The following is a 15,039-nucleotide window of genomic DNA, read 5'->3' as shown; positions in this document are numbered from 1 at the left end:
GCTGCGTCTAATAATAGTGAAACTTTTATTCAGGAACAGCTGTTGGATACATGCCATGGATACATGCGCGCACCCTAAGTGACGTCATTCGATCACAAACTCATTTGATTGGCTTTTACACTTTTATTTTGCGCTGCATAACAGTCTTAAATGCAATAACTAAAAAAAAATAATAATAATTTTCCTAAATAACTTCTCTTGTCAGCTTACCAACAGCAATATTAAAAAAGTAAGAACTGATTTATTTGTCTTACCTGTGTTATTTTCCACTTTCTTCTATTCTTTCTATTCTTCATGTTTTCCTTGGCTGCATTCATCACTCTTCAGGGATTCAACCTTATTTTATTTATGTATGGGGAATACATAGGGCCTAATTGTAGCCTAGGTTCAATTACATTATTGAAGTGTATCTTGTTTTTGATGTCGAAATGCTGAAACAGACTCGTGATTTGATGACATCTTTAATTACAGAAGTTACTTTTTCTTTTGCATAAATGAAAGTAATTTATTTTACAATTAATTAAAATATATAGTTTATACTATAGTATAATAATAATAAAAATGGAATTTTCATTCCATTATTACAGTTAAAAAAGGGATTGTTTTAAGGAATAATACCCTTTAAAATCCAGTATGGGTTTATTTTTATTTTTATTTATTTGTCTTTAATTTAATGAAGTCTGAGTTGCAAGGTGTCAGGTAAAGTCCAAGCATGGGCGACTGGATTTTCAAGTGTTCTTATGGAAATGGCAGATGAGGGACGAAACAGGGATGTTCGCAAACTGGTTCGGGCGAATGTCCTCTGAATGTCCGCCAGCGAACGTCAAAAAGAGAACCAAATGCGTACGTAAGTGAACGTCCTCAGAACGTCCGTTAGAAAACGTTACAAAGCGGACCAAATCCGGACGTCATCAGAACGTTTGACAGCGAACGTTATAAAGCGGACCAAATGCCGACGTCCTCAAACGTTCGACAGTGAACGTTACAAATCGGACCAAATACCGACGTTCTCCAAACGTCCGCCAGCGAACGTTACAAAGCGGACGTACTGCGGACCTAAACGGACGTTTGCAACGTCCGGGGGACGTCCCCTGTTTGCTGGGAGCGCACTGTATGTGTGCGTCTGTAGGGGAGAGAGAGTGGGAAAAATAGAGTATGTGCTTTCCGTTCATAATAAAACGTAATTTTGTGGCAAAACCCTGGAAATAATCTGTCGTTTTTATCCTACTGTCTACTGTATTTATTTATTTGGCCAGTGTGGTTGTGGGTTTTGGTTAATTGTACTCTTTTAGGCTGTATGGACCTTTGAAATAACTGAAATCATGTGGCGAAGTGATATACACGTGATGTGGTCAAGAACTGCGTGGAACTACGTTTGCCATGCCTTTCCCTGAAAATAATGAGGGACCTAACCCTAACCTTCATAACGTTCGTCAGCCAATCAGATTCAAGCATTCAACGGCCGTAGTATAAAGTGTAACGCATCATTGGCCACTCGTGTACATGCAGAAAAGCCTCGTTAACACTTACAAATACACAGGTGCAAATTACCTCAGCAGGTAAGCAGTCACTTGGTCTCTTTAGGGCTTCCTACTGAGAGAGTAATAAATATGTACCTTTCACTGTTTCGTTACACTGTATTTTTTTCCTTTAGCCTTTAACAACAGTTGCTCCAGTCCAGCCTGTGATTCTAGTCTTGGCAGTCTTGCGCGTGGAGACCATTGAGCGTCTCAGACAACAGCAGGATGAGAAACACCCTTTGGCTAGGCTCACTGTCTGCTCTCAAGTAGAACCGTGTTCCTACCATCAGAAATGAATCTCCGATTTAAGCATCAGTTGGAGAAGTCAAGTGCTTTATCTGTCCGATCTTGATTCGTTCATCTCCACTCGCACACGCGTTCTCACACACGTTCCTCAGCCTTTAGATATTCATGTGACGACGGCGTGTGCAGGTTCTCCGCTCCAGCTGCTCTATGCAGCATTTGTCAGCTTTACTGTCACTGAAATGTCACAATGTAGTCAGTTGTGTCAAGAAAGAAGGAATAGATCTTGACACGACTGTCTCAGTATACGCCTGTAAAATTTCAAGAGATTTGGTTTGCCTACATTTCATATCCCAGTTGGCCACAGAGAGGTTTCTGTTGCTAATACAGTATAGATTTGGTTAAAAAAGTAATATGAAAAGGCATAAATAAATATTTATAAGTGTGTGTGTGTGAGTGTGTGTGTGTGTGTGTGTGTGTGTGAATTATTTTGCCTTTCCATATTACTTAATAAGCTCTATACACTATACACTTTATTATTAGTTATGTTATACCTTTCTATCCACATCTATTCTGTATAAGGGATGTATGGGGCAGAGGTAAACTCTCAATTTCAATTTCAATCATTTTGAACAATAGGGCCCTATTTCTTTTTTTCTTTTCTTTCTTTTCTTTTTTTTTTTTTTTTAGAAATTTTTGTGTTTTAATTTGTCTGATATTCAAATGAAGGCATTAAACATTTATTTATTTTTAATCAAATGAAAATTAAACCCTTTTTTTTGGCAAACAAACAGAGGTTTGCTGTTAAATTTAATACATGGAAGAAGATTTGTGTGAATATTCTGTTTTAAAAGTTTTAATAATAATTGTAGATTTTTTTTTTTTCTACAACTAAGTGGTTAATCTGGTTGTAATATTTATTTTTATCATATGTAACCCTGGACCACAAAACCAGTCATAAGGGTCAGTTTTTCAAAATTGAGATTTATACATCATATTAAAAGCTGAATAAATAAGCTTTTCATTGATGTATGGTTTGCTATGATAGAACAATATTTGGCCGAGATGCAACTATTTAAACTCTGGAATCTGAGGGTGCAAAAAAATCAAAATATTGAGAAAATCACCTTTAAAGTTGTCCAAATGAAGTTCTTAACGATGCACATTACTAATCAAAAATTAAGTTTTGATATGGTATTTACAGTAGGAAATTTACATAATTTCTTCATGGAACATGATCTTTACTTCTATTGATTTCTAATATTCTAATGATTTTTGGCATAAAAGAAAAATCAATAATTTTGACCCATACAATGTATTTTTGGCTATTGCTACAAGTATACCCCAGCGACTTAAGACTTGTGGTCCAGGGTCACATATAATTGTTTCATTTAAATTGCCCACGTTAAACCATACTTTTATTTTGACAGGTTGCTGTGAAGTGTTTATACAGTATGATATGATGCTAGTTTGCTAGAAAAATTGTAGATGCACGTCCATGTAGAGACAGAAATGAAATGCCGTTATGCAAATAAGATAAATAACATAAGACCATTTAATTTGTTTAGTAAAAGAACAAGGTATTGACCATGAAAAGTACTCTTAAATGAATTTTATTGTGATCTGGGGGGGGTGTCGTTGGGGGGTGGGCCGCCCCCCTAATATAATTGCAGGGGAAACACTGGTGTAAACATTTTATTTTTAATATAATTTGCTCCTGTATAACAAATTCTATATATATAAACAATATTTGTATATATATATATATATATATATATATATATACAGCAAGTGTCATGGCTTTATAAATTATACTGTTTATGTGTCACGAAATTTAGTTTTAAGACGTTTGCAGGCTAGGATGTTCCTGTTTATAGTTCAGTTATGCCGTTTGTTAATAAAGATAACGTCTATTTGAAAATTTGTGACGCCGTTTTCGGACATGTAAGCTCCAGGGCATCAGTGACCGTTCAGTGTTCATGAATCCACCCGAGAGCAGGCTCTCCTCGGTCAGATCTTCTGGAATTGACCACTGACGCTGATGTTTATGTAGTGGTTAAACATGAAATGTAATTCATTTTGTGTAAATCTAATGGGTAGTCTTTGGTCTCCTTAAACTATTATTTGTTCCAGAGAAGATAGTTTTGGCAAATTCGCATTATGTTTATGAAAATTAAATGATGTATTTTGACTGATTTGCCAAAATTTTAAATTTGCTATGTTATATAAATAATAGTAGTATTGAAGTGTTTAGTACATTGTTCTGCCATTAGATGGCGAAAAGAGACTGTTTTTAACAGTCAGCAGTAAAGACATTTATACTGAAAAATAAATGCGGTTTGAAACGGAAGTTATTGTTAGCTTCAACAGCTTGAAGCAGCTAGCAAATGCATTGTGCAGCGCTGTCTTCAAAAATTAGCCTTAACAGATGCATCTAATCACGATCGCTCAGTCCATCTCTCTCTCATAATATGCTACCACACATAATACAGTGAGCTTTTAATGCAGCAATACAGTAAGTTTTTAATGAAGCAACTCAATGTTCCTTCGTTACTAGTTTTGTCATTAGTAACAAAGGCTTTGGCTCAGCTGTTAAACTGTCAACTTTAGATCTGAATTTGTGGCGGAAGGATATACTGCACAAGAGACACGCCGTTGTTGTGTCTTCTGTATTTACACACTCGTACCTTCGAACTGTTGTATAAATGCAGTATTACACGAGTAGATGTGAGATATGGCTGAATATTGGCACGCTGTCATTACCTATGGCCCGAATCACAGCAGTGCTGATATACAGCCATATCTTGCGTCTACTTGTGTGATATCATTCATATATATATGTATGTATATATATATATATATATATATATACACTGTATATATAAATCTCTCTCTCTCTCTCTCTCTCTCTCTATATATATATATATATATAATTTAATTGTTTATTTATAGTCATTATCCAAAAATCATCTTGGATCATAAAAACCACTGAATTCCCACAACAGCGTCAGCACACATAAAGGGCACGACTGTTTCTGTGTGCCAGGCGTGCCAGCTGCAACTTTATTCTGGCAACACTCAACAACCAGCGAGAGCGGCGCGCAACACAAAGAGCCATTTAGATTGTACAAACAGGCAAAGAAACACAGCAGCAATCTCAGGATAATGAGATGATTGCAAACGCAGCTGCGGACACCCTTCTATTAAAAGCGTGTTGCTCTGAGCATATTTCAGTCTCTTTGTTCAAACCCTCCAAAATCTGAAAAATTGAGGAAGCATATTGTGAAATTAAACTATCCTTTCTCTCTTCTTTCCAGGCTGCAGTTGCACAGAGGAAACACACGCGTACAAGGTTACATCAACTGTATAGGTGCCTTTCTGTTCGGCTACAGTGGGCAGTCTTGCTTTAAGACGTCTGATGCGTCTCGCTCTCCCACTCGCGAGGCGGTATTGTCATACACACAAGCACGCCTGCACTCACACATGCGTGTGCACACCAATCAGTACACTGGGAAGAGGAGAGACTCGTACTGAGTGGCTTCTCAATGGGAGAGAAGAGCTGAGAGGAGAGAGGGACGGAGAGAGCGAACGCACGAGAGAGAGAAAGAGAGAGAGATAAGTGCCGTCGCATGTGCAGGACCAAAAAGTGAAGAGGCAAATTAGCTTGTTATCCCCCAAAGAAGCTTCACCTTCACAGAGAAGCGTGAGGAGGCTAAGAAACAGGAGGAAGACGTTGCTTCTCTGGTGATTTAAAGGTGACATGACAAGCCTCTCGTCCCTCAAATCCCAGCTAGTTTCTGACAGCGTTTCACAGCTGTGACGGGAGTTCCTGCTGTCGGGTGCCTGACTGTGTTCGCTCGTGGATTGCAGCCAGAAGGACTTACAACAGAAGAGGGGATCAAGGGCAGGAGCGGGAACAAAAGTCTCCTCATCCCCCCTCTGACCCGCAGATCCGAACAGGAACTTTTGCTGGGAAGCTCTGAGCATGGATGGATTTATGACTATGTGCTGAGGATATTGGACCAACAATTGACGCCACGTTTCTTGAACGTTCTCCTCACCGTATCTCACAGGTAAGATTAGGTGGGATCGTTCTGGCATGGTCTGTAGGAAGTCAGTTTGCATAAATGACGAGAAAGTCTCTAGGTGTGTGCATTTTTTGAAACAGAAAACTTGACTAGCCACTTTTAAGCATGCATTCTGAGTCATTGATCATTTCCTACGTGCTTATCAAAGATGCTAAGAGTTGGCAGTTTCAATACGGTGCAAATCAGATGAGCTTATAGGATTTTCCTGCCAATCCTCTCTAATGTCAGTGCTGGTGCTGTGACAGAAATAAACATATGACGGTCAATATTGACAATGCAATGATGCATTTTGAAATAATAACATCTGCAATACAATGCAAGAACAAATATAGAGTATATAGATAGTATTTCTTACTTTTTTCTGAGAACAGTGTGTGAAACCACACAGAAATTGTATAATAATAAGTATAATAATAATAATTATTATTATACAAATTAAAATCAATTATTAAAATTTATTTTGTATTGATTTATTTTGTATTATTTATTTCTGCCCTCAAAAATGTCTAGGCACGTCATCTCAAGTGTGCAGAGTATAGAATATCTTGCATCGTGTGCAGGTGTGTCCGAGGATGGAGATGAGCATGCGGACCATAAAGTAAAACATGTAAAAGCATTCAACCAGATGATTTATCAGATCAATGCATTAATTATACAGTAGCTGCGAGCACCGACTCCCAAAGCTGCCTCACTAACCTGCCTGAATCTCAGACAGCACAGTGTCTCATAGAAAAGTGACTTGTATTACCTGGAAAATGACAGATATGCAACAGAATACACTGCGTAGGTGTTAAGGTTTAGGCGACCTTCTAAAATCCAAGGTTGGTCATTTTGCTTAAAGATCTATTGCATGTTAAAAGACTTGATTGCATGTGTTAAATCTTCTTTTAGACAAGACAAGTTGAAGTTTTTATGGCAGTTTGCCAGCCGGGAGAGAATAGCGCTCCTTTGGGAACAGTTCACATTTCCACAAAACTGTGGATTAAGGAGGCTTTAGTGGAGCAAAGGGGATTACAATGTGCTGTTAATAATTATATGCTTAATTTTGGGGCTTGATGAATATTCATTGGAAATTTCAATGTCATTTGAGGGTACACTGAGTGATGCTCCTGCCTGTCAGCTTCAAGAGCGCAGGAGAACTGTGCCATGTGCCATCCATTAATTAAACACTGTTTGCCATTTAAAGTGATGGAGATTTTTTTGAAGTTAGAAAATGAGCCGAGAAGTAATTTGAAAGTGTTACAGATGTCAGCCTTTGGCTTACAAATGTAAAGTTGGGGAAAACTTGAAGTTTGTGTATTTGAGTTTTTAGGCTTATCGCTGCACCTTCGTCCGGCACAGTTTTGGTTGATATTAGTGGATTATCACGTTTTGACTTACTATATAATAAGGGATCTCATTTGGTTTGTGTTCTTGTCCGCAGTGCTCATCAATTCAAGGTTATGTGCTAATTATGAAAGGACTAAAGTAAATTTGCAAACAAATAACAAGGTTGTTCCCATAAGATTATCTAACGATGTGGTCATAATCTACTTTACCTGTTGATTTAAAACTGCACTGTCATTTTTAAATAATATTGACTTTGAGTTACAGTATGAAATAATGCTTGTTAGCGCCGCAGTATTCAATAATGCTGAGGGCTGAAATAGTACGTGCATGTAGGTGTCTGTCAGATAGAATAAACATTCTGCTTTTATCTTCTGTCTTTGATGTCTTTTCTCTTCAGCCGGTGCTCCTGCCATGTCCTGGCTCCTGTGTCTGTGGATAAGTGTTAGCTGCTTATTGCTGTGCCACGCCACTTTGTACGAGACCATCCAGCAGCATCATGTGACCCGGCCGGGCCGCAACACCATACAGATTCTGGGTCAGTGTCACGTTTAAACCAAATTATGTTCTTGAAGTGTTTGACTCTGCTGGTTGTGGGAAGTCCATGCGTTTGGGAATGCTCTTGTTTACATCAGACTTGCATAAAAGTGAGCTCAAATTCGTAAAAAGCTCATTGCAGGGCTTTTGAAACTTTGCGGTAGGTGTGTTATCCCCACCTCAGTCGTGAAATCCAGCTCAAGACGCTTTGTTCTGGCTTTCAACGAGTGGCTTGTAAGGGGTTTTGCATTGTGAGTTATCCAAACTGCAGCGGTGGAAATCTTCCGTGTGCGTATGTGTGTGCGCAAGACGGGCTTGAGGCTAAACCCTCCTATCAGCATGCTGTGAATACGAGCAGCTTTGATCACAGAGGCTCTGGTGGAAATGACAATTTACGTCTATCGCCCGCTCTATGGAAGTATTTGGCAATTAAGTAGTGTTCTGCTACGAGGGCCGACGGGAAGAGAGACAGCAAGGTGGGTCTCTCTTCAACACTAAGTATGCAAATGGAAGCGATTGTGGCATACTTTCAACGGCTACAAAGAACTCCAAAGCAATTTAACGCCGCGCGAGTTAGATCACTGCATGCTCATTAAATATTTGCAATGTCTTGTCCATGTAGATTATGTAGTAAATGTGTTCGTTACTTCATTACTATCGATTTTGCATCCCGGGTAGAAAGAAGGAGCACACCAGGAGTCCAAGTATAGCATAGTCTGAGTTATTGCAAACTTTAGTCATTTATTTTTAATGATTACCATCTTATAAGACGGTATACATATGTGAGAGAGAAAAGCACTTCAAACTCATTAATCCAGTACAAGGAGAGAAAAGTGTGATGGGCGTCAGAAAGACCCGGATGAATTTTTAACACCGTGCTTCCAGGTTTTTATCCGGCCCAGCAGAGCACGATGCCAGAGATGTACAAAGACGAGCTTGCCCCATAGTAAGCGTTCCCTGAATTATTAAAGGAGTCGGCTGAACAACAAAAAGAAATCATCCCCCACCCCTCTCCGCTGTATATAGAAGTTAGACAAAAAAATGTGTGTGAGAAATCACATCTCTGGTGTTGGGAAGGTCAAGAAGGGCTCGGCAATGGAGGGTTGTAGCTTTTAAACACACTCCCACGCTGGCACGCATCCATAAGATCTTGTTATGCTAAAGTGCTCATGGTTTGCCACATGTTTGTTTAGGAAAAACTAAGACGTTCTGAGAGGTTTCTGACCTGATGGAGTAACGGATTCAATTTTTAGTTTCTGGCTGAATTGTAATTCAGAGTATGAGATCTTTGTCTACGGTTCTGTGGTGTAATACTGCATCTGTTAGATGAACCAGGCTTAATAGAGTCTTTTTATGTAATTCCTTTATAATGGCAAAGGTGCAAAGACATGGAACGGGCTAATTAGATGTCACCAAGCTTCTCAAGCTTTCCCACAAAGGCTTTGTTTTGTCAGTAACTGAATCAACAAACACCTAAAGCTGGGTGTATCGGCAGTATTGTTAATGAGCTTTCTTGATGTCAGGTCTGCAGACATTATTGGATACCCTTCAGTATTAACTGCTGGCTTCTTCCATCTCAGCTGACTTTTAAATGGTATGCTTTGCATGTTAGAGAATATCTTAAAGGGATAGCTCAACCAAAAAAATGAAAATTCAGTGTCGTTCCAAACCCATAAGACCTTCGTTCATCTTCAGAACACAAATTATTTTTGATGAAATCTGAGAGCTTTCTCGGTACTCGTGTGAAAGCGTGTCGACTGATGCAGAAGAGAATAAATTGTTGAATAAAGTTGTTGTTTTTGTTTTCCCGTAGTGTCATGAAATTAAGGTTAAAGAGGTCCACTTCCAGAACAAAAAATTTACAGATAATGTAAATCCAAGATGTCTTTCTTTCTTCAGTCATAAAGAAATTGTTTTTTGAGGAAAACATTTCAGGATCTTTCTACTTACAATGGACTGCTATGGTGCCCTGAGTTTGAACTTCCAAAATGCAGTTTAAATGCAGCTTCAAACAATCCCCAATGCGGTTGTAAACAATCCCACCTGAGGAAGAAGGGTCTTATCTATGCAAAGAAGATCAAGGTAAAACAGCGATATAGGGTGATTTTGAAGTTGAGGGAGAACGTGAGATGGGAGTTTTGGGAGAGTAAGACAATACGAGCGTTTGACATTAAAAAGTGCATAGATTGTATTATTTTTATGAAAATATCCAATGGTTTTGCTAGATAGGACTCTTCTTCCTCGGCTGGGATCATTTACAACCGCATTTGGGATCATTTGAAGCCGCATTTAAACTGCATTTTGGAAGTTCAAACTCGGGGCACCATAGAAGTTCACTATATGGAGAAAAATGATTAAATGTTTTCCTCAAAAACATAATTTCTTTACGACTGAAGAAAAAAGACATGAACATCTTGGATGACAAGGGGGTGACTACATTATCTGTCAATTTTTGTTGTGGAAGTGGACTTCTCCTTTAAATTACTGATGTCACATGGACTAATTTATTGATGTCCTTACTACCTTTCTGGTTCTTGAACGTGGTAATTACAGTACATAGCTGTCTGTGGAGTGTCAGAAAGCAAAAAAATGAATAAAAAATATCTCAATTTGTGTTCTGAAGATGAAGAAAGTAGGTTTGGAAGGTTGAGGGTGAGTAATTAATGACATAATTTCCATTTTTGGTTGAACTATCAATTTAAATTGCAGTAACTTTTTGTATGGAGAGTTTTGATGGAATTTTTTTTTTTTTTTTACGACATCGGCTTGGCTTTACAAATGTAAAGCACAGACATTTGACAAGCAAAATTAATTCCTTTTACTTTTTATATGTTTGAAAAATCTTTCATTTCATTATTATTTATTTTCTTATTTTGTTTTGCGGTTCTTTCTTACAACTTTCGATCTTTGATTGAGGTTCTCCATCCACAACTTCTTACATTTTTTGAAAATGAAACAAGTGCCTACACTTAAGATTTTGAGATTACACCGCATGGCTCCTCATTGAAATAATCACTTGGACAGCAGCAATTTTCTGGGAATTAAAAAAACTATGATTAATACCTGAATTAAAATTGATTTTGTAATTCTAAAACCATCTCTAGTTTCATTAAGAAGACCTTTTAATATAAATAGATTTCCATTGCCTGGAGAGAGATCTAACATTTTGAAATGTTTTTTTTCCTTGCTGCTCTTTTTATCCATGGCACTATTATCCGGCAATCAAAGCCTATTAAAAAAAAAAGTATCCAAGATTAAAAATGAGTCTGAGTAAAGGAAAGCAGAGCATGATTCATTTTGAAAAGCTGTCATCATTTATTTAACTGTGAAACACCCCCACCGATGATATTCGAGGACAAACACTTTATATCAATGCCAAAAATGCTTCAAAATCCAGATAGGAAAGAACAGCACCATTACTCTGTGGGTTAGACAAACGTGTGTCAGTGTAACCAGGAGCAATTGTATTTCCATAATCAAGGTGGAAGTTTAAGTGCCTGAGCCAAAATCTTTCATAAATGATGAAATGCAGGCTGATGTCCTTGATGCCGTGAAGATGTTTAAGGCAGAAGTTTATCTGTCTATGTTCGGTGTTAATGTTAATGCAGTTATTATTATTATAGACAAACGCAAGATTGTAGCTGTTGTGCTGAATAATGGACAGTGTTTTCTATTCCAGGAAGAATTTAGTTTATGTTCAATTCAGTTTAGTTATATTATAGCAGAACATTGGTTTCTAATTGTTTGATTTGTGATGCTTAGGTAGGCAATGTGGATTCAAGTCTGGCATGTTGTAACACTTGTAACACATCCTGAACACAGTCCAGTTTTTTTCACTCATATAGAAAATGCTTCCAAATAGACGGAAAAAAACAACAACAGAAAACAAAAAACAAAACATGGTTCTCATGTGGGCAATGCAGGTTCGAATCCAGCCTCAAACACATACTGATATGTTTTCTCTTTTTAAAAGCACAATATTTACCCATGCCCATGCCAGATTCTGAATGTTGAGTTTTGGTGCTTAAGTGGGTAATGCAGGTTCTATTCCAGCATGCAGCACATCCAGATATCTTTTTATTATTATTATTATTATTATTATTGGCATTAAATCACTTATTTTAAGTTATTGAGCATTTTTTGCAAAGTACTGCCTCTTTTAGCTCACCCATTTATCAAGTACACAAGGCTACAAGTAATCAGATTCTGAATGTTGAGTTTTGGTGCTTAAGTGGGTAATGCAGGTTCGATTCCAACCTGCAACATGTTCTGATATTGTTATTATTTTTTTTTTCTTGTATTATTTTTGGCATTAAATCACTCAGTTTAAGGTATTGAGCATTTGTTGCAAAGTACTTTTAGCTCAGCCAATGATTAATCAGCCAAGGCTACAAGTAATCAGATTCTGAATGTTGAGTTTTGGTGCTTAAGTGGTTAATGCAGCTTTTTTTTTTTTTTTTGGCCATAAATCACTCAGTTTAAATTAAGACCATTTAAGACCATTTGTTGCAAAGTACTGCCCCTTTTAGCCCACCTAAAAATCAAGTAGACAAGGCTACAAGTAATCAGATTCTGAATGTTGAGTTTTGGTGCTTAAGTGGGTAAAGCAGGTTCTATTCCAGCTTGCAACACGTCCTACAATCATATTTTTGTGCGTGTGTGTTATTTGGGCATTAAATCACTCGGTTTAAGCTACTGAGCATTTGTTGCAGAGTAACAATGATTAATCAGATAAGGCTACAGGTACTTGTTGAGTTTTGGTGCTTAAGTGGGTAATGCAGCTTCGATTCCGGCCTGCAACATGTCCTGATATCTTTTTTATGTGTTACTTTTAGCACTGAATCACTCAGTTTAAGTTATTGACCATTTGTTGCAAAGTACTGCCCTTTTTAGGTTACCCAATGATCTAGTAGACAAGGCTACAATAGAGTACAAGTAATCAGATTCTGAATGTTGAGTTTTGGTGCATAAGTGGGTAATGCAAGTTCGATTCCAGCCTGCAACATCTCCTGGTACCATTTCCCTTTACTCTCTTTTTTTAATATAGAGGCAAAAAAGTATTTAAAACAAATATGTTCATGCAGAGAAAGCAGAACTCATGCAGTCGGGTAGCTTTAGCTGCACAGTTAGCAGAATCATTATTTGTCTGAGAATGATGAATACAGTAGTTGTCAGGTCAGAGGTGTCTCTGTACAAGTGTAATCCTCCATGCAGTTCAGGCATTTCACAATACTGCAGAAATCGGCTTACCTCCTATAACAGGAGCTTGACATGAATACCAAAACGGATTTGGTTGCTTTTGAATTCTCTCTCTGTCCCCCAAAAACCCCTCTTTTTCTTTTGAGAAACGACCAAAAAAAAATAAACCCCGTCACAGCTGAGGCTTATATTGAGTAACGAGTTGAGTCGCTCCACTGCTCCATCACCTGTTCAGGCACCGGCTCCAAGCTGTCCGCATCCCATGAGCCCATGCAGGACGGGCTCCCGCCCGCGTTCCACTCTCAGCCGAGATTGATGGCGGTCCGATTCTGGGCAGCCAATTCTGGTCTCTCAAGAAATAATCCACTACATTGACAGATGAGCAGAATGTGACATGACACAATCCCAAGCTGCAGTGTTTCTCTTCCTCCTTTCTCCTTACCAAATGAAGGCCCCGGCCGCTCTGGTTTTGGCCGGATACACCGACCGCTGCTGAATATTTTCCTGATCGGCTGCTGTTGTAGCCCAGCAACAGAGAAACTAACCCCATCACTTTTTGCGTTTATTTCCTTGCCTCCAGAATGCTCATGAGAATGCGAATTACCAATATAGGTGCATGTTGGGTCATAGTTTGGTTTAACCTCACAATTGTCTCCTGTTATACAACCAGTGACGACAGCGGGTTATGAATCACAAATGCTCTCGCTTTTATCAAATTATGTTAACTAGAGTTTCTAATACAATCTGATTAAAATCATGCATTTACGTCAATGGTAGCTGGTGTTTCTCAAGAGCTGGGAAGCACAGATGTTGTAGGTGTCTATTTGGATATAAAAAAAATGTATATGTATGGACTTGAAACTGTGTTCCCCACATGAGCACAAAAAATTAAGCATTTGTTAAGGATAGATAGATAGATAGATAGATAGATAGATAGATAGATAGATAGATAGATAGATTCTTTAAAGAACCATCTCTTTCTTACCTTTCCATAATCTGAAGAACCTTTTTTTGCCATAAAGAACCTTTTGTGAAACAGATGTTAAAGGTTCTTTATGGAACCATTTAGATAAGAAAGGTTCTTCTATGGCATCGTGAAGCACCTTTATTTTTAAGAGTGCATACATCTATTTTTTTTCAAAGAGCAGTATTGTTGTCTCTTTAAGTCACAATAATGATGTCCAAATGAATGCAAAGAATAATAGTTGCTGAAGATGTTTGTGTGGCTGTTTTATTGTGAATTAATCAGATTAATTTCACACCTACTTTTAATTGTGGCAAACTAATTAGAAGGGGGAATAGATGACATAAAACCAAATTCAATTATATGCAGCTCACTGGAATGGCGTAGTAATCTGATTTCTTAGCAAATTGGATGAAGGAGAGGTTTGATTGGGCTAGCTGGGATGATTCACATACACATGCTCAAACTACTGCACCACAACAAACCCCATTTCACCTCATCAGGATCTTCATGTGACTCAGTGTAACTAAACTTTCTTATGTTAAACAGTAAGCCTCATGGCTGAACCACATATAATGTTTAAGATCTTTTACATGTTACTGGTATGATTGTAATCTGTAGTTTGTAGATTTGGAATGATTTATCTGGGTGGCATTAAAGTTGTCTTGAGATGTCTTTGGTGCTCTACACTTTTTTACACTTAGTGTTATGACCTTCCAGAGCTTCGGGGAATCACAGTCGACGCGTGTTTAATATACTCCGTTATTTATTAGAAATAGTTTGTTAATACAGCATTATTGTTAATACCACGAGACTCAACACAGCTCCCCACACGGTCTCAAAACTGTGTCCCTTTCCCCATAGGCCACACCCCTCCCCCGTGACCAAACGACTAAAAACACCAATACAGCAGGTACAACCCCCTCATTAACCAATCTGAGAAAACAATACAACACATAAAACATACAAATGCGCAAACATAAAACATTATCTCACAGGCTCGTACACTTAGTTGTTAACTTTTTTTTTTCTCTTTCTGTTTTCGTTGATTCAAAGTTTTTGCATTGTTTTTTTTTTCTGTATATCACACTTTTGTCTTCTTGCTTTGTGCTTTCTGTGGTCTTTTACTTTTTTTTTGTTTTTTCTTTCTTTCTCACTTTCT

The 15,039-nt window shown here is 37.9% G+C and overlaps 1 protein-coding gene across 3 annotated transcripts in view; it reads left to right on the top strand.

Annotated features, from left to right (window-relative positions):
• Positions 1 to 5,251: 5,251 nt before the first annotated feature.
• Positions 5,252 to 15,039, top strand: part of LOC127173523 (chemokine-like protein TAFA-1) — a 181,348-nt gene continuing 171,560 nt past the window's right edge. For all 3 annotated transcript variants that reach the window (XR_007828777.1, XR_007828778.1, XM_051123442.1), the window contains exons 1-2: positions 5,252 to 5,836; positions 7,578 to 7,715. Coding sequence is in view for 1 of the 3 variants with exons in the window: in XM_051123442.1 (XP_050979399.1) it covers positions 7,592 to 7,715 (124 nt within the window). In the remaining 2 variants the exon portion in view is untranslated. The remainder of the gene's footprint in view (positions 5,837 to 7,577; positions 7,716 to 15,039) is intronic.

Source organism: Labeo rohita, chromosome 11 (genome assembly GCF_022985175.1).
Source record: "Labeo rohita strain BAU-BD-2019 chromosome 11, IGBB_LRoh.1.0, whole genome shotgun sequence".
In the NCBI taxonomy this organism is placed as follows: Eukaryota; Metazoa; Chordata; class Actinopteri; order Cypriniformes; family Cyprinidae; genus Labeo; species Labeo rohita.
This window is presented reverse-complemented; position numbering and strand designations above follow the sequence as displayed.